The sequence below is a fragment of the Equus asinus genome, chromosome 21 (genome assembly GCF_041296235.1).
Source record: "Equus asinus isolate D_3611 breed Donkey chromosome 21, EquAss-T2T_v2, whole genome shotgun sequence".
Taxonomy (NCBI): Eukaryota; Metazoa; Chordata; class Mammalia; order Perissodactyla; family Equidae; genus Equus; species Equus asinus.
Genome location: NC_091810.1, coordinates 95,388,988 through 95,416,685, shown reverse-complemented (window position 1 = coordinate 95,416,685; position 27,698 = coordinate 95,388,988). Strand labels below are relative to the sequence as shown.

Sequence of the window (27,698 nt, the reverse complement as noted above, 5' to 3'; positions counted from 1 at the left end):
AAATGCTTATTTTCTAATTAGCAATAGGAAGCCAAGAAAAAGGCCAAACCCTAAACACTGGTCCCGACTGAGGAGGGCCCCCTCCTCAAACCGACTCCTGGCGCCCCGAGTCCCGGCCTCCGTGTTCCCTTGAGGTGAATCACCCCCCATCCAGTTCCTGCGGGTTCAGGAAATGCTCTTCCCCAGTCTGCAAATCTCACCTCCTCTCAGATGTGAGTCATTTCCATGAGCAAGAGAGCAAGTTGCTCCAGTTGCTCCGGAGCAGGCGAATGTAAGGGGTGCCCACAGGGCCAGCTCAAGGGCTCAGGGGAGCACCTACCTTCTCCCGCAGGAGGGGAAATGCTTATTTTTCATGCTTTACCGGGAGACTCACTTCCCTGCCAACCTTAGTTGCAAGGTTTATTCTTAATTAGAGTTGAGGAGCCTGTTTCAACTTGAAGACACCCGTATCTGGTGAATGGACAGCCAGCTGCCGCAATGAAAGGTAAATGAAAACCTTTTATTTTTTAATTTTCTTAAAAGCCGTGGTTGATAGCACACAGCACTGATGAAGCCTGTAACTGTAGTGCAGCTTCACTCTGAGGTCTGGAGAAACAGGCGGAATTAGAACGCCAACTGAGGAGCTACAGGCGTCCTCCTCGGGGGGCACCGATTGCCAAAACAGGGGCCACATGCCCTTCGCGGAGCCTTGTCGCGTCCAAGCGAGGCAGGGAGAAATGTACACTGTGTATGTGCCTTCAACCGTGGAAATGAAGTTCTGGAAATCACTTCTATTAAGTGAACTTTTTGTCACATTTACTTTGTCAGATGAGTAAAATCCAAAGTCCCTTATAATTGTCCCCCAAGACCCAAAACTTAACTTGGTTTCATAATCTTTCATTTACATTTTTTTTTAAAAAAGAGACCAAAAGGAAAACGATATTTTTCTGTCCCAACTGCCAAAAGAATCTCATTCTTTTCATGGCAGCACAAAGAACAGGGCCATCCTCATTCTGCTTCCGAAGAGAGCATGTTAAAACTCGTCCCGAAAGGCACCGAGGAGGCTGCTGACAAACAGCCTCGCGCGGCTCAGCTCGTCTCACGCTCAGAGCGTCAGGGAAGTTCCCACCTCGCTGACGGGAACAAGTAGGCATGGAGAATCGAACCCATCTAAGTTATGGTAAGGACTTTAAAAGATGGCTGAGCCCAACGCAGAATGACTTTTTGATTTGTTAGGCTAAGCTTTATCTACTACAGAACTGTCTATCACAGGGTCCAGTGGAATCTGCTTTCGTGCTGGGTGCGTGAACATTTTAACAACTTCCTTTCATAATTCTAATTAGAGACTCCAATTTACTAGCAAAACGAACAGCAAAAAGTTTGGTTCTATGTCATCATATACACGGCAGGGGTGGGGGAGAGCCAGACACTGCTGATACTTTATTTCATTATTATTTCTGCCGGTTTGAGGTTAACCGTCTTTCCTCCTTGAAGTTAGGGATCTGGGAGGTGTGTTCTCTTAGTCCCCCAGCAAAAGCCCAGCCCAAGACTCCTGTTTCCCACACCTACATGCAGAGAGATTCAGGTGTGTGCGGGTTAAGGCGAAGGGGCTGGAGGAGCACAGAGCCCAGTGAATACCATCGTTAAGGGTGTAGCCTAGAAAAAAAAGGAGTCCGAAAATCACAGCTGTCTCACGAGGAGACTGAGGGGGAAGTTTCCTAGCCAGAGATGGCCTGCTGTGCGGGCTTCTTGCATCTCCGGCGTGGGTGGGAGGAGACGAACTCAGAGGGGTGTTTCTATTTAGGTTAGTGGTGGTCGTGAACTTCAGAGGCAGCCTGCTTTTCTTCCTTCCTTGATAGCTAAGGACCATCACTTCCTTTAAGAACAAAAAATATTTCATGCTTAGCCCCGTACTCTGAGAAAATGCCACAGAAATTTAAGATAGAGGAGACAAGAAGAGCCATTTGTTCTTTGAATGCCTCTAAACTGAGAGAAGCGAGGAAAACCCAGGAGACTGCCTCCAAGCCGACAGAGGGAGTGGAGGTGGAGGCAGGACAGAAGTGAGGTGACCAGGGGTAAACTCGCCTGGGAGCAGCCCAGAGTCTCCAGGGCAGCCGCCCCATGCACAGGCAGCGGCAGCAGTTGGGACCAGGGCAGAAAGCCCAGGACACACAGCAAAATCACCGGGTTTGGGCGCTGACTGTGCCGAGAGGTATCAGTGTGCCTGGGCGAGCCTCTTGCCCCCGCAGGAGCTCACTGCCCGCCCGCACGGCAAAGGGAGGGGTCAGAGCAGACGGTCACCAGAGGCCCACACATCTCTGGATTCCCGCGATGAGGATGATGTGCTGAGGTGCTGGGGTTCCAGATGAAGAACCCAAGGCCTGAACCAAACACAGGGGACGCAGGGAGAGCCGAAGCTGAGAAGGAGGGCTGGTCTTCCCCATTTCTGTCCCCAGCCAGCTCCATGACATTCATCAAATCTCGACCTCATGAGGTCCCAGATTCTTCCCTTGCAAGATGGAGATGAACTTGCTTTGCTCCTGCTTCCTTGAGAGGAAAGTTCTGCACTGCTATAAACGCAAGGGCCAACCGCAGGTCTTATGGTTGTGACCATCTGAAGCAGAGGCAACCGTGACCTGTGTTTAAATCTAGATGAGACAAATCCCAGGGAAAACATCACAGTGAATAAGAAACAAGACTCGAACCTCCTGCTTCAGGCCAGTGGTTAAAGCCAGGCTCCCGTCTGACCTGCCAAGGATTTCCCAACTGTCTATGTCCTTATATGGCAAATATGGGCAGAACAGATGGCTTGTTCTCCGTCTTGCACCTAATTAGCATATTTCATCTTTCATTAACATTCTTATTAACCAAACATGAAAACGTTTACACTAAAATGCTTCTGAGGAAGAGCACTGATCAAGTTTTACCAGATGTAAGATATCACACTAAGTCATTCACATCAACGGTTCCATAAGTTCTCTCATAAGGCAATTTCTAATAATAATTTCCGTCATTTTGGAAGGAGAGGAGAACTCCTTAAATGACTTTTTCTAATGTATCGGATAGAACTCATATGGCACAAACTGTCCCTCTAGCTTTAACACTAAAGCAACAATCATTAACATACGTTGATGGCTTAACATATACCCCAGGCTACTGCAGATTTTAACACATATTATTTTTTCAAAAAACACCTCACACAACCTTAAGGTGTCTACTGCTGTGGTGCGCTTACGGCTGAGCACACGAGGCTGCAGCGGCCCGCGGCTCAGCAGCAGAGCTCTCGCCCTGCTCCACGTCCACCTGCAGTCAGTCTCCTGGTCACTACTTTTCCAAGCTGTGAGTAACCTCACTATTTGCTATCAGTGAGCTCTTTCCAGGGGGTAGTTTAACAGGTAAAATTACCTAGATCTGCAATGTACGTACTGTGCTACCTGACCGCAGGAGCTATCGGAGCATCATGCTCCGCAATCAGGTGGGAGCTCCCTTACTTCCCAGCTCCCCCAGAGGGGTCAAGAGATGCTCATCAGCACAGGGGTGCGCAGCTGGGTGGCAGCAGCAGCAGAGCAGCTCAAGCCCAGCGCTTGGACGGGCTGCGCCCACTCCCGGCTCTGCCCCCGACCCAGCCCTCCCCAGCGCACTGACCTGGGCGAGCTCCAGACTCCAGCAGCAGACAGCACACATCTGTTGAAGGAACCTCTCCAAGCCTTGGTTTCTTCATTTAAAAATGGGGGTACTTAAATCTTACTAGCACACAGGTAGCAACTAAATGCTGAGTTCTTAGAATGCGCCAAGCTCCGATAAAAGATCTGTAAGGGCCGAGGAGGTAATACTGTGGTGCTTCATTCAATCCTCAAATCAATCCTATGATGAATGCGTTAGAGAAGAGGAAACTGAGGCACAGAGGTTAGGTGACCTGCCTAAGCAGATCTGCAGTTTGAATCCAATGTCCTTTGAACAAATTAAAATATATCTAGGGACCAGACCAGTGCGTAGTGGTTAGGTTTGCATGCTCCACTTCAGCGGGCTGGGGTTCGCCGGTTAGGATCCTGGGCGTGGATCTAGCACCGCTCGTCAAACCACGCTATGGCAGCATCCCACATAAAATAGAAGAAGATTGGCACAGAGGTTAGCTCAGGGCCAGTCTTCCTCACACACACACAAACACAAAATTAAAATATAGCTAAATAATTTAGAATAGTCCTAGGCACACAGTAGTATTAGTCAGCATTTGCTGAACCCTTATTCTTACTAATGTTGTTGTTGTTGTGCCCAACAAGATGGAAACACAGACTTTTCAGCTGCCAGAGGAGGGTTTGCCCATAGCTTGAACCTGCTCTCAGGTTAGAGATCTTACTGGTTCAGCCACCAGAGGAGCTCTCCAGAGGACACAGGGTCGAGTGAAACACCACCTTTCAAGTCCATGAGTCTGGAGGGTACCCTTTGCTAAATTTATCAAGACTCTAGTTGCTTCCAAAGTGGAAGCCAGTATAATAGAGGGCGGCAGAAACAAAGGAATTCTAAGGTCCCTGCACTGAAGGAGCTTATGGTCTAGTTGAAGAAAGAAAAACGATAACAGAAGGATATGTGGGCTGTTCACACAAGTCAAGCACTCGGCCGTGTGGCTGTCAGACTGGGAGCAGATAGAAAAGACCCAAGAGAAGGATGCGTGGACACGGGCTGCCTCCAGATCGCGGCATCTCAGGCCCTGCCACACACCTTCTGGGGTGGATGACCTGCCTGTCCAAACCTGTTCCTCCTCATACCTGCCAGACTCAAAGGTAATAAATGAAACTGAAAATAAATTATCAGTGGGTTTCCTAAACAAGTGAGATGAATTGGCTAAATGACAAATTGGAAAACTGCAAAATCAATTGTTTACTGGATGCATTTATAAAGAGGATAGTCCTGCACATCAGGACTGCTATGATGTGGCTTCTCAGGGCTCACAGTAGCATGCAACCCTTAAAAGATCACAGCTACCAGGGCTTATCAGTGCTTCCAAACAAGCACTTTAAAGACCTGGACAATGAAAACTTTAAACAAGATAAAAACTTGCACTCTGTCAAAACTGTCTATGTAGTACCCCTATTATACGCAGCAAATGAATTAAAGAATGGTGGACGCCACCAAAAAGGTAATTACTATATCAATGTATCAGCACATTGCAATCACTGCTTAACACATGTTTTATTTCTTCAACATCAATATTTCATTTCCCTCTATCCTAAAACATTCATTCTAATTTGATGTTGCAAATTACATATATCTAATACATATCTAATACACACCTAATGAAAAAGTCTCCACACAGTGGCCTAAGCCACCAGTGCAGCGCCTCAAGTATTCTATCTCCGTTTCATCCTAAGACCCAGAAATGCTGAGTATCGGATAGGTACCCAGTCCTTTACAAAGTCATGCTGGCACTCAGCATGGACACTGTTTATAACCCGTTCACAGTCTACATGAAACTGCAGGTCAGACAGATACTGAACAGTTGGCCCATGGAGCCGTCAGTTTGAGTGCTCAAAGTTGACGGCACCTGATGTATCAGTATCAGGTGCGGTAGCCCTTTCTCTGAGGGCCTCCCACTCCCACTCCATCCTAGGAGACGCTCCCAGCAAGGTGGCTGTCTTGCGACCAGGGTGCCAAATCCCAACACCTCTATCCTTAACTTTCTTCCCCACCCCATGCCCATCAGGAGATGCTCCATTTCCCAGGCTGCCTCCCTCTCCTCCACCGTGAATTAGAACCCAATTAACTTCACACCAGACAAGCACTCTCTCCCATACCTTCGCATGGCTATTTATTTAGCCCCTGCCTAGTCCCCCCACAAAAGATGTGAGGTTGTTTGCAGAGATGCTTAACGTGAAGTAAGTTCAAATGAATTTTAAATAAGAAAAATGGAGCCTAGGAAAAACAATGGTGGGAAATTAAAAGCCAAGTGAGGGAGAGCCCAGCTCCAGCAGGAAAACAAGAAGGCTAATGACTCAGTTGTGATAAATTAGTAGCAGCCTAAAGGAACACTATTCTCAATACGTAGACCAGAAAGAATTTTCTCTCAGGGGTCCTCAAGCAGAAAACCCAAGTTGCTTGGAACACCCGGAGTAGGACAATGAATGCCTGGAGGGATCAGCCCAAAGCTCAGTCCAGGCAAAGCCCTTCTATGGGAGCAGATGGACGGCAGGTCCTCTGCTGGACGCTGGAGAGAGGAGGAGGCAGGGACTCCCAGGCAGTCAGGCAAACAAGGAAAAAGCAATATGACAAATCTGGGCAACCAGGCAGTCAACAGAGACTCAGGAGCAGGGACTCGGTACCTGAGGAAAAGATGGAAGCTCTGAGAAGAGGAAGCAGATGAGTTAGACTAGAAAGCTGCGCAAGGAGCTTGCCTAGTGGACAAGGGAGAGACGGGATTTCCAGGACAATGGGGCCGGGTGGACAGGAAAGGTCTGGTGCAGAACCATGGGAGCTGCCAAGTGGGCAGGTAGAGAAGGTCAGGTGATGAGGGCACCTGCGGAGGGGCTGGAGTTGTGTCCTGTACAAGACAGGAAGCCAGTGAGGGCTTAACGAAGAGGACGTTAAGTGAAGAAATGCCACAGGCAGGAGAAAAACATGGGGGAAATATTCCAATCACCCAAACTGAGTAGTTACTACTTCTCCTACTTGAGCAACTTACCATCTTTATAAATCAACCCAGAAGGAATTATTTTGATTCAAATTTTCCTATTAGTTTGAGGAGCATTGTTTTAAAAATAAGATAATTAATGCCAGTGAAGCTGAGAGCAGGAATTGCTTTAAAGAAAATGTATGTGAGTGCGCGTGTGTGTACACATATTAATTACATGAGATGAATTGTACGTGATGCCAGATCCTTTTACTATACATGTGTGGGGTGGAGTATTTCTTATTTTTATGAGAGGAGAAAATGAGCAGTAAGGATTCGATGGCGATAAAAATTGTAAAGTATCCACTACTACTGAAGACCTCACTAGAGAATTTTTAAGTTGTCAGTGAAGGTAAGGGAAGAAACTGAAGGAAGACTTGACTCTTACGTACTAGTCTTATTCCATTCATTTTAACGGCATTACAGTTTGGTTAAACTGTGATTCCAAGAATTAAGGTAGCTATCTATTAAGATGTCTATTGGGATTCTATTGGATGTCTATTGGGATAGGCCCCCTCATCCACAGCCCAGAAAACCATAATGAGGACCTCATTACAATGGTGAAGGTGACAACCACCACCATCACCATGAAGAATAATTATTACTCAAGTATAATGCTTAAACCATGGGAAGACGCTTCCAAAACAAGGAACCGCATCTCAGTAAGCCTGGGAAAAGCATTCTTCCCTTCTTAATATGCTGGTAAATGGTAATCAAACAACTAAAGACTTTACCTGGGGTCTTGAATTCTGAGAATTTTTCTTAAGGGACCTGAAGTCACTTGAAATATATTTGGCTTAGAACATATTTATCTAAAACCACTGCTCTGGCTGTGGGGACTGCAGCCCCAACTTCTCGGACCAGCCTCCTTCATATCAACAATCCAGAACTGAGCTACATATACATTAGACTTTGCCTAAACACAACATAAAAATACAGATTTCAACTCAGTAAACTGTAAAATTTGACTATATGAGTAATAAGATTTTTATCATCAAGCAGAAAAACAGCTATTTCCCCTGAATTACAGCTTTATACTACTGTAGCACCTACAATACAAAATTGACGTCGTGCGCATCATCTCAGCAGATTCTCACAGCACCTTTGGGAGTTAGGCCAGGTATTTGATATTTTCCTCGTTTCATAGATGAGCGAGCTTAAGCCCTGAGAGGTAAATGCTTCGCCCAGGGTCACAGACTCAGATTGCACCAAAAACTTAACACCTGCCTGCTGCACTGAGGCCTAGGACACTGGCCAGGCTACTTCTGAGGTTCCACCAATCAAGCCAGGCAGCACAGCAGAGAGGCAGACTGCTCCGGGTCCCCAAAACCAGGCCTCATGTCCTGGCTTTACCTCTCAGGCCTGTGCGATGTGGGCAGGCTCCTCACCTGAACAAAGGGAGTAACCAGCTTAGGGGGCTGAAGTTAGAAAGAAGCGTTAGATGCAAACCTTGCCCTCAGGGAGTTTACAACCCAGTTTATATCACCCTCTCCCGAAATAAATACAGATATAAAACGAGTGGTTAGAGCTCATCTGAAAAAAAAGACGTTAAATCTAAACGAGAGACAAAAACTGCCTAATTGTAGGCTACAGATATCAAGCGTGACTTTGAAAAGAGAACTTTAGGGAGTACCTGAAAAACCTGAATGGGAGGCTGTGTGCTCTGCATTCCAACAACTTTGAGACACGGACTCCGAGCATGCATTAATGAGGCTCCCTATGAGTACAGTGACCTAATTCACCTACGAAAGGAGTAAATTGTACCCAGTGAGGTAACTTGCTTCTTTCCCAAGACCTTTAGCAGAGCTGAAGTCGAAACACACACACACACACACTCACACTCTCACTCTCTCTCTCCAGCCGCCCCCCAACTCACTCAGGTCTAAATAGGGAAAGAGTCAGGTTACAGGTTATTCTAAAATTCGAGAAAGGCTGTGCCTCTCGCCAGAAACTTTGCATTAGGTGGCTTTTGTGAACACTGTATCTTTACCACGGAAATGTAAGGACCACAGCAGTATTCTCACAGGATCTATCAGTTTAGTATAGCTTTCCGTAAGAAAAGTGACAACAGAAAAACCTCAGACCTGAAATTCTCACAATTTTGGATGAGAGTTTCTAAAGAACAAACTGGACGGTGGAGGATAAAGAAGAGAAGGAATTAGACTACACTCCGTCGTTTGAGAACCACCACCACCAAATAATCAGCCCAGAGAATCGTGAGCAGCTGCATCTAGGGAACAGGCATTTCACTGGCATTTATCTTTCGGATCCTGGGCACAAGGGCAACAATGAGACCCTGTGAAGCCAAGGAGAGGGAAGGCCTGGCGTGCACACCTGCCGACTCTTCCTGCTCAGAAGGGAGTTTCCCCAGCTCGGCCGGAGGGCTGCCCGCCAAGCTGAGACCCAGCCAGTGCCCTGTGAGAGCAGGCTGTGCGCCCAAGGCAGCCACTCAGCAGCCCCGGAATGAATGCTGAAGTCTCCCTGGCCTTCCCCTCACCCTCCCAGGGCAACAACAGCAGCGGTCTGGGCATCCAGCACACCTGGGTTCAAGCCTCTACTCCTCCACTTACAGACCTTTCCTTCCTTAAGACCCGAATCTCAGTTTTCCCAACCAGAGCAGCAGCGTAGCGATACAACGGGAAGGTTTTCACTTACAGGCCCCAGCAGAGAGCTGGGCACAGAGGAAAGCTCACTGTGCCAATTAACTAATTCTCAGGTGTGAACTAAACATCTCCTGCCACTATTTTTTCTGGGTTGCTAAGAGGTACCAGGAAAATCATTTGGAAAGAACGCTAAGTGATGGTCACTAAAGCAAGAAAAATGAGTAGTTGGTAGAGGGGTCGGAGGAAGAGGAAGAAAGACACATTTATAATCAAAGTAGCAGCCCATTTGATGATCCACGTAGGTCAAATATAGTCACGTGATTAAGTGACAAACGGACCAAGAGTTGCAAAATCAAGTGTCTGTAGGATCAGGCAGGTACCGCTCCTGAGTGAGGAGGCCCCGTCCGTCTGAGCACACGGTGAGCTGGGGAGCTGGGCTGCACAGCTCCCATCCGGAAGAGTCATCTCGTCCTGCTAGGCTGATCATGCTCAGCATTGGCACATTGCACTTTTCAAGACAGGATCCAAATCTGGATTCTTGCGTGAAATTTCCTGATGTTTTCAGGATCATTTAGGCCAAACAAGTCTGGATCTCCTGTTCAGAAGGTCAGCAGTTCCTTCACAAACTTGACGGGGAAAACGACCCCACCTCTGCCCTAACTCCCTCTTCTCCCCACTCCCCTCCAAAATTAACCCCCAGAATCGCGCTCCATGTTGACTCCAGGCCAGCAGACTAGAAAGAACCGCAGCTTCGGTTTCCATCGGATCTGATCTCAATTCTGACTCTCCCCATTACTGGCTGCGTGAGTCACGGCAAGTTAATTAACGTGTCTGAACCTCGGATCTTCCCACCTCAAGGCGGGGTGGGGGAGGGGGGGAGGGACTGAAACACCAAGTCATAGGGCTGCTCTGAGGATTCTATGAGACATGAAGCACAAGTTCAAGGTCTAAGATAAAGGAGACACTGAGAACATGTTAACCCTTTTCCACCATCCTCATTTAAAGAGCCAGTTCACTATCAACAACATAGCAACACAGTTAATAAAACAGTGAAAGGATGAGACCAATGGGTGGCTAAAAAAAACCAAAAGGTCTCCAAGCGTCGACGCCATCTAGCCTCAGGAATGGCTGTGAAATTTGGGCCTAACACAGACATCACATTCTTGAGCGGTTCCATCAGCTCTCAGCTGGGGGAGCGGTAGGTGGCACAACAGGATTCCGGCCCATGAGCGAGGTCCTGGAGCTGAGCCCACAACTACTGCTGAAGCAATCCTCATTGCAACACCCTGCAGGCGCCAGGACACGCAGAGGATGCGAAGCTGCTCTGCAGTAAACTACTCGGGGAGCCCTGACGCTCAGGTGCAGACAGTGAAGAAAGACAGCAGGCAGAGGCAGCTCAGAGACAACTGAAAGGAAGGGGAAGCTCTCTGAGCGAAAAGATCAGTCAAACGGCTCCTCACAGAGCAGCTGAGGCCACAAACCACACCACAGTATCAGCACAAACGACGAGGCAAGAACGCATTTCACCCTGTGCCCAACCATCAATTACCAAATAAATCCTACTGTGTGCCCCCAACGTGCAACAGGAACTTACAAGATTTAGCCCGGACCCTGTGCCACTGGGCCAGCGGCTCCATACATACTCTCATTTTAACCTCGCAGCCACCCCATAATGGACATATCACCATCTTCATTTTACATATGAGGAAACGGACGGTCAGAAAGCTGGAGGGTAACAGAGCTGTGACTGGAGCCCAGCGCTCCAGCACACTGCCGCCATGCTTGGCCAGGAGGAAGGGCAGGGGTTTTTAATGCTAAGCTAGGAAAATACCATTTTAAATGCAAGGCATTAAATGAGAAGCTTAACAAAATTTTCCATCAGTCCTATACCTGTCTCTCTACCTCCCACCCTCTCTCTCCTTCCCATCACAGGCATGTTTTTTTTGAAAGAGTTGTCTGCAATCGCTCCCTTACTTCCTCCCCTCACAAGCATTACTCATCCCTCTGTCATCAGGCCTCTGCTTCTGCCCTAACCCCCCCCCCAACACACACACACACACACACACACAACACATGCAGCCCTGGCAAAGATGAACAATGACCTCTTTGTTCCTGAATCCCATCCAGCGGCACTTTGCTGTCCTGTATCACTTGACGTCACTGCAGGATAAAACTAGTCACACTATCTCATCTCTTAAACTCTCTTCTCAGTTCCCAGGACATTACCCTTTTCTGATAATCCTCCCAATTCTCTGACCACTCCTGCAGGCCACGTCCTTTCCCTAGGATTGCTCCTTAAAAGCATCTGAGTCAGCCCTCTCCCCTTCTCACTCTACTGGGCAGATTCATTCATCCCAGTCAATTTCATCCATTCCTATAGCTTCTTTTATCCCTGATCTTCTGTTGCCCTTAAATTTACATCATCAGCCAGGAGTACTTCCCTAGGTTCCAGACCTGTATCTTGAATTACCTAGTAGGCATCCCCACATGGACATTCCACAGGCATCCTGAAATCAACGAATCCAAAACTGAACCCCACCTCTCCCTTACGAGCTCCTCCTCTCACAGGGGTGACACCAGTGAAGAAACCAACACCTACTCCCACCAACACTCCTCCTCCTCTTCACCAGCATCAGTCAGCCATATTCCACAGCGTGCCTACAATTTGTCACCTCTCTCCATCACTCAGAGCTACCGTCTCCCCAGCAGATTACAGCACCTTATCTTTGGCCACATTCAACATTTCCGCACGCTCCTTTCCCATCGGACCTTCAGCAAACCTGCCACAACGCAGGCATCGCAGCTGCCATGGAACCTCTGTGACCCCTTCTTCGCCTCACGAGGAATACCTCTGCATGTCCACACACTCCAAACCCTCACTCTGTACTCCGTGGTTGGTTTACTTCTGGATCCTTGACTTGACTCTCAACTCCTTGAGGACAGACACTTATTCTCCTCATGCTTATAATCCCAGAGGTGGAAACGCAAGGAGACTCTCAGTTAATGACCTCACGGGAAAGGTCAGATCACAGCTGGCACTGAAAAGAGAGGTCGAGATTTTCAAGGTAGAGAAAGAGGGGGGGGAAAAAGGAGGTCATTCAAGAGCAGGAATGGGTATTAAGAAAAGCAGGGGCTAAATGTGAGGCATGCCCGCGAGAGGCAACAGTTTGGTTAATGTGGAGAGTTCCCAATTAGATGGGAACAGTCTGGAATTTCATTTAGGTAAGGACTAATGGAAATAACACAAGCAAAAACTAACATTTATAACACACTTAATTTATAAACGCATAATCGAAGTCAACCTCATAATGATGCTATAGCGTAGGCATTATTGTCCAGATGATTCAAAAAATTAATTATGAGCCAAGCAGATTTCTCCAAAGTGTACCGCCTACTTTAGATTATCAGAACCCAGCATCTTTCGGCTTCGACACTCCACAATCTTCAACATTACAAAAATAACTCCTTATATTTGATTAGTAATTGTAACTCAAGAATTTCCCTACCACATTATAACTCAGAGTCAGAGAGCAGTAGAAAAGCATGCCTACATGGGTTATTCCAAAAGAAGACTGGCAACAAGCAGCACAGGAGACCGGGGAGGAATGAAGCGAGAAGCAGAAAGACTAGAGAGGTTGTCAGGACAGTGACACACATGAGGTAGCAGGGGCTCAATCTGGAAGACGACGACAGAGGAGGCAAGGTGAGGACAGAGCAAAGGAAAGATATTGTAAGAGAAGAAACAGAAAGACTAGTCAGTGACCAGTAGATGAGGGGCAAGGAAGAGAGGGCTACTCAGTAGAATACTGAGGTTCTAAACGCCTTCAAGCAAGAGATGTAGCTAATATTCAGAAACAGGGATAAAAGGAAAAGGGGCTTCTGTGGAAGAAATGGAAAACAGCCAAAGTTTAGACACATCAGGGACACAGACATATAGCATACTCCAATGTACACAGTGGACTGAAGTCTGGGGAAAGGAAGAGAGAGATTATGGAAAAGAGGTGATGCCTGGGTATGCATGTAGACAGGAATACTCTTGAAAAAAGGAAATAAAAGAATGAGGAGCTGAGGCCTAAATTTGGGGAAGCACTTCATTTAGAGAAGGTAGTAAAAGGGATGAAGAAGCCAAGAGAAAAGCCAGCAGAGAGAATAAAATATCTCATTTTTGATTCCAGAAAATCCAAATATCATGACTGCACTAATGAAAACCCAGTCCTTCTGGGGCCGGCCCGGTGGCATAGTGGTTAAATTCGCATGCTCAGCTTCAGTGGTCCAGGGTTTGCAGGGTTGGATCTCGGGCACAGACCTACATACTGCTCGTCAAGCCATGCTGTGGCAGCATCCCACATAAAATAGAGGAAGACTGGCACAGATGTTAGCTCAGAGCCAATCTTCCTCATAGACACACACACAAAAGAACTGTTTAAAAAAAAAACCCAACCCTTCCATAAAATTTCAACAGGAATTAAGAGAATAGGAACATGGATCCCCCAAAAGTACAAATCATCACCTGTATCTGGGGTCCCTGGATTGTGGACCCAATTCTCAAAGAAGAGACTCATCAATGCATCACATAGATCGCTAAGCAGCACCCCTCACCTCCTTCAGGAGGGGGAGCTCTTGCTAAACGTACCTTGCATCTCACCACCTTCTCCAGCGGAGGACAGAGACGTGCTTACCAAGTGCTTCTTCCTTCGTCTTGAAAACTCATCCATTACTGCACAGTGAACTAGCAATTAGCCTGTTTCTACTTCTTTTCTTTTCTGTGTCATATTTTCTGCTTTTTAACTTTAGGGAGATATAATTTACATACCATAATTTTCATCCATTTTAAGTGTACAATTCAATGAATTTTAGTACATTCATAGAGTTATGCAACCATCTCCATAATCCAGTCTTTTCCCCCAATAAGATCCCTCATACTCCTACAGTTAATCTCAGTGGCATCTCCAGCCCAGGCAAACACTAATCTACTTTCTACTGCTCCAGATTTCCATTTTATGGATATTTCACCTAAATGGTATGTGACCTTTTATATCTGGCTTCTTTCCCTTGCAAAATGTTTTTGAGGTTCTTGCATATTATAGCTGTATTTCATTCCTTTTTATTGCTGATTAGTACTCATTGTATGACTACACTGCACTTTGTTTATCCATTCATCAGTTGACATTTGGGCTGATTCCACTTTTAGCTATTATGAATAATGCTACCATAATCATTTGCATACAAGTCTTTCCATAGGCACGTTTTCATTTCTCTTGGGTAGATATCTACAAGTGGAACTGCTGGGTCATATGATAAACTTAGGTTTAACTTTCTAAGAAACTACTAAACTGTTTTCAAAGTGGCCATATCCTTTTAAATTCCCACCAGCAGTGTATCAGGGTTCCTGTTTCTCCATATCCTCGGCAACACGTTATTGTCTTTGTTATTTGTAGCCATTCTGGTAGGTAAGAAATAGCATCTCATTGTGGTTTTTATTTGAATTTCCTTAATGACTAATGATGTTGAGCATCTTTTCATGTGCTCTTGGTGAAATGTCTATACAAACCTTTAGACCCTTTTTTTACTTGGGTCATTTTCTTCTTATTATGAAGTTGTAAAAGTTCTTTGTATATTCTGAATATAAATTCTTTATCAGAAATGCGATATGCAAATATCTCCTCCCAGTCTCTTTTCTGTGTCCTCCTTAATGGCTAATAGTCCACTATCTCTTTTACTGATGCTTGTGGCTCACCCACTTCTGGGCGCTGCTTCTTCCCCAGTGGACGTCAGCCATATCGGAATCCTTGTTCTTGAGTAAGGTATAAGTGAAACCAAGAGGAGTAAACCCACATAATTTGGGAACAGAGAATCATAAAATTAAAGATGTGTTTGTCAGGTAAACTCCTTGAAATGTTTCCACAAGAAGCTGGATTCAAGAAAAAAAAAGGTTTACTGAAATCCAAGGATTGTTACTATGAACTTCAGAAAATTCATTGCCTCAATCATTCTTCCCAGTAAGCTTTAATAAATAAAAAGAAAGTAGGGTTTCACCTCCTTGCCTTCCTTTAAAAATATTGCAACACTACCAGCCAAAATGGAGGGGCTCTGAGAGCCCTAACTATTGTCTGTGCTCCATTAACCAAAAATACCTGAGTGCCCGCTACATGCCACCTGCTGCAGTGGATCAGGGGGAGGCACAGACAGGGGCTCTAAACACTCAGAAGATATGATTTGGGGCTGGGGGAATCACTAAAAATTTGGAAACCATTTTTTCCATCTACTACCAAATCCAGTGCCTAAACTTCGTGTGACACTGGGGAACAGAAGAGAAGCACAAAGTAACAGAAAAAGAACTAAGAGCCCTCCACCTGCTGCACAATTCTTAAACGCACTTCTGCCTCCAGAGCGCTCTTCCTGCTCACTTGGCAAACGGAAGTGCTCACACCAGCCAGAGCTTGCCTTGTGCTTGGAGCGGGTGAGGTTACTGGGGTTTCCTTGCAGCTGTTGCCATAAGAGCAACAGCAGTGAGGGGACATGAGAGCCGCAGCGGTTTCATCTCACGAGAACAGTGTGACTTCCCCGCGGGAAACCGCTCCGTTAGCACATTTGACTGAGTGGCACACTTTCCAAAGCAGTTCCCGGGATTGCTTCTCTCTTTGACCGACACCTGATGGGAGCCAGAGAATGGAGAACAGATGTGGCTGCTGAAGGAGAAGGGGGAAAGAGTGTTTTACAGGATTCAACACTGCATGCACGTATGACTTCAGTTAACCTTTATAAAATCGTAGTGAGGAATCCGAAGCTTGGAAAAGTTAAGGGGTTTACCCAAAATCTCACACACACAGACACACACACTCAAACCCAATTCAATTATTTGCTCCTAGTCAGACATCATGAGGAAATATACGGACTTACAAGACAACGTTCACATGATAGTAAATTCTTAATGGGAATCTATGTTTGAGGAAAATAGAGAAGCTCACATAAATTTGCACCCCGATAGGGACTTTTTAGGGCCTTTAGTCCAATTCCAGAAAGGTCAGGTGACCTGATGGAGGTCACACAGCTGGTGAGAGTAGGGCCAGAGCTAGAACCCCATAGATGACGAGAATCGGACGCTGAACGGATTCGAGCTGATAAAACACTCTTACACATATCAGTGCTAGATCTTTAAAATTTCTTAACAACCTCCAATTGTGCCTAAGTCCCATCAGACACACATGGAGTTACACGCATGAGGTGGAAGCAAGGACGGGGAGACAGAAGCTGCCACGCCCAAGTGCACCCTCAGACCAGGTTCTGATAAAAGCCTAGGGTTTATCTCACCTCACCCTCATTACAATCCCATAGTGTGATTATCATAACTCTCCTTTCAGAGATGAGGGCCCTGAGTTACAGAGATGGTAAGTGACTTTCCAAGGCCACACAGCGGCATTCAGATGGAGAGCCTGCACAGAAACGGTCCAGGCTTCATGGCAGGCTGAAAGAGGACACAAAAACACAACTCCCGCGTGCCACAGCTGTTCACGTCCAAAGAGTATGCATCTTTTGAATCGCGGTGGCACACACGTAGATATATTTTTTTAACTGAAAAGATCAAAATATTGTGTATTCAAATTCCTTGCCAACTGTTTTTTGTTTTCTTTTTTCTTTTTTCCCCCAGAAATCAAACCAGGAACAACCTATGCTGGACCCTTGCCTCAGTCGTCCCCGAGTGTTTCCTGACACGTATTTCAGCTCACAGTCCATCACAACTAGAGAATGGGGCTCAATTTGACACTTGCAAAATTACCAGGTAAGCCATAGGAAAAAATACAAACAGAATCTCATTTGATCAAAAACTGTTACTCACACCATGTGGCAATTTTGGGGTTTTATCAGCCACCAAACCAACTAACAAATTAAACCAGCATTTATCCTTGCCTTTGATTAGGTATGAAAGGGCACACAGGCAGGATGGCATCACTGAAGGAAAACTGACTTGCTATTACTTCGTTTTAAGCTTGTTTCCTTTAAAGACCATCTCTAAAAGGACAAGAAAGATTAAATTAATAACATTTGGGGGAGATTTTTACCCAAACTAAAGTACATATTACTTTCCAGATGTAATATGTCTAAACCAAGGTGCACCGAGGTTCCCCGGAGGCCAAGCACAGCGTCTACCTACTCCACTGGGTGGCTATGTAGAACACGATCATGCAAGGGCAGCTGGGCCGTGGAGGTGACACCCTGCAATTTGCATGACTTTAGTTTTTCATTCCTATCTGGCAGGTAGAACAGTGACATGTTGTTGAGACTTTCACATTTTGTGCCAGAGAGTGACACGCCCCAATGAGCAATAATGTAGCTTCACCAAAAGCAAAAGGCCCAAGATTCTCCATGCTCTTTCGATCACGCATAATGTGACTGCGATTAATGAGACAAATTGTCATCACAATCACGCGTCGCTTAACAATGGGGATATGTCCCGAGAGACGTGTCATGAGGTAACTTTGCCGCTGTGCAAACATCACAGAGTATACCTACACAGACCTGGATGGTGTAGCCCACTGCACACCTAGGCTCTATGGTACTAATCTTATGGGACCACCGTCATATATGTGGTCCATCGCTGACCCAAACATTGCACGGCACATGACTGCAGCGCCTTCAGTCAGACAGCGAACACCTACCAGGCACTAGCTACTGCGCTGGAAATAACGTCTGCGGAGCATTTAACTCTCAGAGGATTCAACAAAATGGCTTTTATTTACTCCATTTTACAAAGTCATGAAGTGACTAAACCAGCATTGTCAAACAGGCCTTTCTGCAATGAGGAAGATGCCTGTTATTTGTACCATCCGATAGAGTAGCCACAGTGGTTAACGCTCTCTCTGCTACAAATCTCACGCGTTTCTCCAACACACACAGGCACGCAATCTTCCTTACACACAGACACAGACAGCCACAGCCCACCCCACCACACACACCATAATACCACTCTCTCTCTCACACACACACATGCAAAATGATAATTTACCATGGAACCAGAGTCTTCATGTCACTGCCTTTGTTAACTTAATTTAAAAGGACCTGGGGGAGGAGAAGCAGGGGAGAGAAGAAAGGAATTTTTACCCACAATTATCGCTCTTATCAAGCTGTGTGTTAAATAATCCAGGGAATAACATCCTAGGAAACAACGAGTGTGTGAGAAAATGGCCTTTACACTGTATAAACAGCTTCTAATTTTTCTTAATTAAATCCCCAAGGTACCTGTGATTAAAAATGTTTCCTAACTTGGCCAAGTTCTTTATTGACAGTGAAGAACAGCATGATAAAACCGCCTGGGTGAAGAAAGCCACTCACCCTTAATGGTCATTGTTCCTGAGCAGGAACAGTGTGCAAAGAAATGCTTCTGAGCACACCCACAAGCTTTGGAAAAACTGGGGCAATGAGACAGAAAAGCAGAAATGATGGGGGTAGCCAGCAGAAAAGAACATGATGTAGATTTAAGTCTAAAACAAAATCAGTCCGTCAGACAAAATTCTCTCTGTTAAGTTTTCAGCCTTCCAGAGCAACCCACAGGTGGCTCTTCTTGCTTCTTAGGAACTAGTTTTCTCACTCTACTACCATACTATTTCATAAAATAACACATAACAGGCTTTAACCACTAATTTGTTTAAGCTGCATTCTAAATGTGGAATTTGTGAATGAAGTAATAACCCAGCCCAGGCCCAGCCCACTGAATTAAGAAGTCCTGTACTCCAGAATGTCAATCCCACACATAAACTACGGAAGCAAACCCTGTGGGTGACACAGTCGACAAGCGGAACACCAGACTGTCCCAAAGCCACAGAACAGTGCAGTGACCACCGTGGAACGAGGTCCCTCATGCTCCATATTGATTATTTACAAGACAGAACATACACAAGAACTCTTTTGGACATTCTGAGTTAAGACTATGTCTTTAATAATAAGCAAAACTGATCAGCAAGTTGTCATTTAATAAGAGCGCCTGTTCATACAATTAAAACTTTCAAGTATTATGATGATACGCTCAACAGACACAAAGCCCCTCACCGACCCTGAGAAGTATGGGTCCCTGCCCATTCCATGATGGATCTGCACCAGCAGATCCAGGGAGCCAACACTCAGGGGTAAAATACTGCAGGCCTGGTACACTACAGGTCATGAACCATTCTATCTGCGTTGACAATGGCGTTGAAAAGCATTCGTGAGTCATTATAACAAGGCACAGCCGTGGTTTCAGGAGATGATGTCGCTGCCCCTTTTTAGGCTGTGTCCCTCAGCTGGATCACTTATCCTGATTAAAATTTACGTGTCCTCCTTCCACTTCCCTTACTTCCTTTAGGGTGCTCTTCTGGGTTAGGTGAAAGTGACGGCTAATAGTTTAACCAGGGAAATTAATTCAAGCAGGTATTTTAAGGTAAAATCGCACATCTTAAGAAGCTTCTACTGCCATAGATGCTGACGTGGCTCCTGTGGTGCAGACGCAGCCGGGACTGCAACACTTCATTAAGCCAAAATAGGCTTGAATGATACTGTTCAAGACAATATCTGAAACTGGCAACAGGAACACAGACAGCAGCTGAATCAGGCACTTTCAACTTGTAAAGCTTAATAATACCATGGGTCTCATCCTAACAGGCTAGGCCAGGTATGAATTACCAACCTGTGTAAGGATATTTAAGCCAGGAAAACCAGTTTTTAAAAACACTCGTAGCAGGGAATAAAAGGGAAAGAATCAGAAAGAGGACAAGGTTACTCAGGAAGAGCCGACACTTAAACTTCAGGCAGCAATTTAAGAACCTGCTTTGGGACCATGATCATCCAAACTATCTTTCCTGGTTCACTTCTTCCAAGAAGGAAACCAAAACATACACCACACTGCCTGTCACGTAGGGAAACGAGGGCTAAGTTCATGCTGATACCTCTGAAACAAAATCATTCCCAAACCTAATTGTAATTAGAGTAAACACTATTAATTAGCGAGGAGTAAAAATTCAGAAATGACCTTCCTTGTAACCTTCCAGCCAAAGAGTTCATTTGTAAATTGCATTAGTTTAGGTTTTCCAAAAAAAAAAAAAGCAGAAGGCAAACGTAATTGGATGGCCAAGAGATTTACTGGGGGGAAGAAATGCCAGCGGGAACTGCAGACTGCAATCCAGGCTGACCCTGAGTGCGGAGCCTGGGGTGAAGGAGGGAGATTCAGACGGCAGTGTGGTTTGAAGAACGTTTGACCAGACTGAGGAGGAGTCCTCCAGCCAGAGCCATTCGGCAGAGGAACCCTCCTGCCCCAGGAACAGGCTTCTCCCGGTCTCCTCACTGTGGGCTCAGTTATTGGCTGGAGCAGTCGTGGGAAGCGTGGCCTCAGCAGGGAAATGGTGCTGGATTCAGGGCACTGACCGGGGGCTGCCCGTCCATCACGCTCCCTGCAGCAGGGGACCTGTTTCCATGGCTGCCGCGTAAACGCAATGCTCAGGAACCACGCCACTGACTATGTGACAGTGTAGTAGGGCACAGGTCTTTAACAACGTGAACTAAAAATTCCGAAAAGTGAAAGCTTTAAAAGTTTCATATTCTAAGTGCAATTGGTTTAATCTAGCCTTGTAGATAAAAATAGGTACCAGCCTACAGTTATTTTTATTAAGTTGTCCTCCTTGATAATCAACTTAAATACTAAGAACAACTGTTTCTTTTAGCTTCTATTCCTAACAATGGTCCCTAAAGCTTCTTTAGGACTATCAGAAAGTCCTGCGCAAAAAATTCAAAATGACCCACTAGTTTTCCTCTTCCCCAATTGTTGATGATTAAACAGCTTATAACTGTTTATAATTGAGAGAGAGAGAAAGCGAGAGAAAAGATATTTCAGAAAGCATACCAAAGGCTGCACTAGAAGGATAACCATATTTTCCTGTTATATGAAATTTCAATTTTCCACCCCAGATTCCGTCAATTCTATTTGAAATGATATGAAACACTGAATTAAAATCTAATCAGAACAATTTCCATTGGTATATTTATTTTCATTTTCAAATGGTTAGCACAGAGAACCAGAAATATCACGTTTTACCCAGAGGACTTCGCTGGGAGGGGAGGGGCTTTAGGGGTGAAGATACCAAGTCATAAGCCCCTCAAAATCTTAAAAATTATAATTATAATAAACAGCACTAACTTGACTCTTTAAATCACTAACGACATTTTTAAACTAGCCCAAACAGCAACAGTCCAGCCTGTAAGGGGGCCTGCTAGTCCGAGGGGCATGTACACAGAGCACGGAAGTGACGTCTCCCCACTTCTCCTACAGATCATGAGCTGCACGGCCAAGGGAGTCAGGCTCCCAGCAACACGAGCGAGGGACCCGGAAAGAACACCACCGTTAACAACGAATTCGACACTATCGTCTTGCCTGTGCTTTACCTCGTCATATTCGTGGCAAGCATCTTGCTGAATGGTCTAGCAGTCTGGATCTTCTTCCACATTAGGAATAAAACCAGCTTCATATTTTATCTCAAAAACATAGTGGTTGCTGACCTCATCATGACGCTGACGTTTCCATTCCGAATAGTCCACGATGCGGGATTTGGACCTTGGTACTTCAAGTTTATCCTCTGCAGATACACTTCGGTTTTGTTTTACGCAAACATGTATACCTCCATTGTGTTCCTTGGGCTGATAAGCATTGATCGCTACCTGAAGGTGGTAAAGCCATTTGGGGATTCTCGCATGTACAGCATAACCTTTACGAAGGTTTTATCTATCTGTGTTTGGGTGATCATGGCCGTTCTCTCCTTGCCAAACATCATTCTAACAAATGGTCAACCAACTCGGGAAAATATCCACGACTGCATGAAACTTAAAAGTCCCTTGGGAGTCAGATGGCATAAGGCAGTCATTTATGTCAACAGCTGCCTGTTTGTGGCTGTGCTGGTGATACTGATCGGATGTTACATAGCCATATCCAGGTACATCCACAAATCCAGCAGGCAATTCATAAGCCAGTCAAGCCGAAAGCGGAAACACAACCAGAGCATCCGAGTGGTCGTGGCTGTGTTTTTCACCTGCTTTCTACCGTATCATCTGTGCAGAATTCCTTTTACTTTTAGTGACTTGGAGAGACTTTTAGATGAATCTGCACACAAAATCCTGTATTACTGCAAAGAAATGACACTTTTCTTGTCTGCGTGCAATGTGTGCTTGGATCCCATAATTTACTTTTTCATGTGTAGGTCATTTTCCAGAAGATTATTCAAGAAATCAAATATCAGAACCAGGAGCGAAAGCATCAGATCCTTGCAGAGCGTCAGAAGATCAGAAGTTCGCATATATTACGACTACACTGATGTGTAGCAGGGGGCAACGGCCGCCGGGCCTTCTCTTGATTGCTGAAGTCATATGTACAAAGTGTAAATAAATGTTTCTTTTGATTATCCGTGCTTGAGTCCATCAAAATATGGATAAAAATAGAAGTAAAATGGTATGAAATTTGGGTAAAATCGGGAACTAAGAAAAACATTAAGGCATATTAGATAGTGAGATAAGTGAGATAAGCATAAGGTGGTGTGTGGCGGAGAGGCAGGGTTCATGACTCAGTTTACGGAGCAGGCTGCAGAGGCAGAGAGCGCCGCAGCCGTGTCAGTGCACTGCAGCGGCGTCCAGGAAACGCTGCTGCTCTGAAGCCACTCTTCAGAGAGCAGAAAGCAGGGGAAGAGAACTCTATCCAACCCTGAGCTTTAAGAATTGAGAAAGGAAACGCTGTTTTCAACCCAGCTCATTTACTGTAGATGTAACTGAGTGAATATTGATCACTCAGCCTCTCTCATTCCATCTACGAACTATCTAGGACCTTGAGTGGTGTGGGGGTAGACAGGACAAGGTTCAAGTGTATTTTTTAAGTGATATAGGTAAAGGATTGGTTTTGATTAACTGATTTTAAACTTAGGCTATTTCAGCGGAAACAATGTGACTGCATATTAATACAAGTGGGTTTTGGATAAAACACTCTGAACTTAGATTTGCCATGATCACACCCCTATGTTGCATTTAAATTCTCATGTGCTAAGGGTAGAGAAGAGAAGATGGAGGGTTGGTTAATAATCAAGGTATGCAGTTTATCAAAAAGCCATTTAATCGTCTTTATTTTAGAAAAGCTATTAGTAAAACAGTCTCCCCTTTAAGCTATATCCCGCCTTTAACAGGGCTATCATTAGTTTAAAAATACCACCTTCAGTTGAAGGATAGAGGTCAATAAATCAGGTCAAAAAAGCACAAGAGTGGGGCCGCCCCCTGGGTTTGTGCTTCAGTTTGTGCACTCCGCCTCAGCAGCCCAGGTTCACGGGTTCAGATCCTAGGCATGGACCTACACCACTTGTCAGCTATTCTGTGGCAGTGACCCACATACAAAGTGGAGGAAGACTGGCACAGACCTTAGCTCAGGGCTAATCTTCCTCAGGAAAAAAAGAAAAAGTACAAGAGTAAGCCTTCTAAATCTCAGAATATTTCCTCCTCTTCAATATTAACCCTCGAGCCTTTATTCTTTTTCAAAGCCTCAGCTGCTTGAGTGTGGACTAAGTGTCTAGTATGCTCCCACTACTGTGCGAGGAAGAGGAGTGAGGGCAGACTTGCAACAAAAAGAGGACAGGGTGGTTACCAGAGATGACGCACACACATATAAAACAGTACGACACTTTATTTAGACTCTTGTACACAATCTGCAAAATTCTAAAAAGCTAAGTGAGCAAAACTGAAGGCACAAGAACTCAGCCCAGCAATGACGGCTGCAGTCCAGGAACAGAACTCAGGGGCTGCTGAGCGTCCAGCAGGGGAGTCAGGTCTGGCAGACAGGATAGTAGCAAAGGGGGTGAAGGAATTATCTGAGGACCTCTATCAAAATCTCCATCTCGCTGTGGAGACCCCAATTCCATAACCTCCAGGGGCCCTCCAGCACATGAACAGTACAGTACAGACCTCACTTGGTGATCTGCATAGCCACGCCCCCCAAATGTGTACCACTAGCTGGGGTAAGATAGCCACGCTTTAGAGCAGCTCAAGGGAAAAGGCAGTTTGAAAGCTAATTCCTGGGGTTGGCCCCGTGGCCGAGTGGTTAAGTTCGCACGCTCTGCTTCAGCAGCCCAGGGTTTCACCACTTTGAATCCTGGCTGCAGACATGGCACCGCTCACCAAGCCATGCTGGGGTGGCATCCCACATAGCAGAGCGAGAAGGACCTACAACTAGAATATACAACTATGTACTGGGGGGCTTGGGGCGGGGGGGAGAGAGAGAGGGAAAGAGAGGGAGGGGGAGGAGGAGGGGGAGGAGGAAAGGGGAAGGGGGAGGGGGGAGGGGAGAAAGGGGGAGGGGAGAAAGAGGGGGAGTGGAGGAAGGGGAGGGGGAGGGGAGGAAGAGGGGAAAGAGGGAGGGGGAGGAGGAAGAAGAAGAAAGGAGAAGATTGGCAATAGATGTTAGATTGGGTGCCAATCTTTAAAAAAAAAAAAGAATACTATAAAATATTGTGCTAATGTCAGATGTAAATATAAAATACTACATTAATATTGAAGAAAACAAGAATTCTATTTGATTGTTTTTTAAATTAATGATAATTTGGAAATAATCTGCAATCTGAAATCTAAAATTTCTTACACGGAGCATTTGGATTATGTTCAGTATTTCAGGATCCTCAACGCAGCAATGATCACAGTTATTCTTCCTTTCATGCAGGTGAGAAACATAAATTCAGACAATTTCAAGAAGAAATTTTTCTATTCTTCATAAAACTTGCATGCAAAGAGACTGATCTTACAGAAAATCTTTGGTGTGTGTATTACCAACTATATTATATTCATTATACATTCATACATTTTATTCTCATTTCCAAACAGTATATCAATATTTTGTTTCTCACCTAAAGCTTCAAGAGAATGGTAACTAGGAAAATCCAAAAATTTAGATTAAACAGCTAAAGCAAAATTGCACGTAGAGAGCACAACCTAAACATAAATTTTATTGTCACTGTGGGGAAACGTGATATACAAGGAAAAAATAAACATAATAAACTTAAGAAAACTAGGGCAAAATTAAGCTTGGGAATCATTTAAATCCAATAAATAGAGATCTTCTCCCAGACTAAACACTGTAAAAAGACAGCTATCAAATCAATAAATACTTACTGGCATGTACCATGTGAAAAAGAAAAAAACCTGCTGTGCTCAACATGATATTTAAAATAGTCTCTAGATATCTCTAAGTGAATTCTAAAAGTAAATATTTCTTAAGATCAAACTGAACATCTGGTAGATGCAGAATTCTTTAGCCACTCCCTAGCGCTCTGGCACCATCTAGTGGTCAAATCCATGAAACAGCTGGAGGAACGGACGAGCACCCTGTTTTCAGTGTGTGACTGACTGCACAGTAAACGGGCCGAACCGGCCCTAGGCTTCCTCCAGCCATCTTTAGTGCTAATGTATACAAAAAAAAAAAAAACAGTCCTGGAGCTGCCTAGAAAAATGATGATGGGAATGTTTGAAAGGAACAATTAAGACTGACAAGAAGTTATTTTATAGATGTAAAAAGAACTAAAACTAAAAGGGTTGCAATATACATGGATTTCATGGGGAAAACACTGCAAATACTGTTCCTTCCCAACTGACTACAGAAAAATATAAAATTAAACATAATTTACCTATGGTTTCAAGAGTACACAAAAATCATTTCTTAGAGTTGAAGAGAGAAGAATTAAGACTGTCAATGTCACAATTTTTAGCACGAAAGAAACTCATGGGATTCAAATGGCAACTTTTGTTGTGAACATTCTTATGTTTTTCTTATAAACCACGCTGATAAGAAATCAACTAAAATGATTAAAATGGTGTAATGTGGCTGTTAGACCACATATCCTTTTTTCTCCTCATTTGGAAACGCAAGATATGGAACCAAATTGGAAATTTGCTTATTTCAAACAGCTTCATAGGCAAACATTCTTAATAAGCGTAAAGGGCCCAATTTCCCTCTGAATAATGCAGAGAACACCCAGTGGTCGCCGTCCAGGCTGTCTCCACCACAGCACTCAGAAACGAGCCGCATGTCTGATTAAATCAGCATGGTGCGTGAACAGAAGTCTAGAATAGTCACCAGATTCCCAGAGCTTACAAGTCTACGTCCAGGTTTAAATGTCGTAAACGAGACTTTCCAACAACACTCTGAACACGTTTACCTACACACATATGCAGAACACACCTCAAATATGACTCGGCTGGTAGAGTCAGGATAACGAACATGACTCGGCATCTTAACCTGAGAGTTTTTAAACAGTCTTTAAAAACCACATCCTGTGCTTAATAAAGATCATTACCACTAGCCTAAACCAAAATATCTTCAGTAACTCTGAAGCTATCTGTCAATTACCAACAATAAATACCTCTATGTGTTTTTTCAAAAAGCCTGAACCATATCATATGCCTTTACAGTTTTAAATGTTGTTTTATGCAGGTGGAGAAATACCACCATTAAATACAATGGAAGAATGAATAAGCACATAAGGAAACGAATATCAGGATGAACACATACTACACAAATTTGGAATCATCTAGATCAGTGCTTCCAAACCCCATGAACCCACTGCACGCTTTTTGTGAGATAGACTTCAACACATTTTTAGTGCACTGATATAGAAGCCATAGATGATATCACCTACTACACACATACAATTACAAACACACACACACACATGCAGACCTCACGTCGCACAGTGATGTGGGACCATAAAATTAACCATGCAAAGCGATCTTAATCAATAGGAACAATTATGACTGTTCCATAACCTTTAAGAAAATTTTGTCAAAACATTAAAAACTTTCTTATTGTTGGTTATAAATATATAGGAAAATGAAAAAGAATTAGTAAAATTAAAACACTGGAAATATTGAGGATTAAAGCATTTTCTTTCTTTGTAAAAAAGGAAACGTTAAGCGTCATTTGAGGAGTGCTTGTCTCCTGGGTATGTAACTGACGACAGAGTGAGCATCTTTCTCTGTGCCTTGTAGAACCGCCACACTCCTTTCTAAGTTTGAATCAGCTTGCAACATTTCATCCTCTGTGCTTTTAATGTCAGGAATTATCTCCGAGGGTTCCTCTGACGTGAAGTTCTTGCCAGCGCTACTTTCGCTGGCACATCTCATCCTTTCCCTCACAACCACTTCCTCACTGATGTGAGTAAGTTCCCCACAGGCTCCTCCGCCCGGGCACCTCAAGGCGCCACGTCCCCAGGCAGCCGTCTCTTCTATAACTCTATTTACATCTGACGGGCTGTTCGCTCCCAGTGTTGCACTTTGCATTTTTTTGCTGTGCTTTCATCTTTGTTGGTCAACCCTCTCCAATTAGCCATTTTTTGTAGAATGTCATGAGGTTTATCACTGGCAAACGAGGAGTCCCAACAGCACACTTTGCTGCTTGTGTGTGAACTGAGCAAACA

General features: G+C 44.8%; 2 protein-coding genes across 13 annotated transcripts in view; one reads left to right on the top strand and one right to left on the bottom strand.

The window, feature by feature from the left end:
• MED12L (mediator complex subunit 12L) overlaps window positions 1-27,698 on the bottom strand; it is a 312,345-nt gene that overhangs the window by 108,864 nt on the left and 175,783 nt on the right. The gene's annotated exons all lie outside the window — the stretch shown is intronic.
• On the top strand, window positions 207-22,661 carry GPR87 (G protein-coupled receptor 87). Of its 2 annotated transcripts, none has more exons than XM_014838580.3 (3): window positions 207-484; window positions 16,895-17,026; window positions 21,539-22,661. In XM_014838580.3, the coding sequence occupies exons 2-3, from the start codon at window positions 16,993-16,995 to the stop codon at window positions 22,579-22,581; spliced, it is 1,077 nt and encodes a 358-aa protein (XP_014694066.1). In that variant the 5' UTR covers window positions 207-484; window positions 16,895-16,992; the 3' UTR covers window positions 22,582-22,661. The 2 variants fall into 2 exon arrangements, with proteins under 2 accessions (XP_014694066.1, XP_070349779.1); XM_070493678.1 differs by lacking the exon at window positions 207-484 and adding an exon at window positions 952-1,159.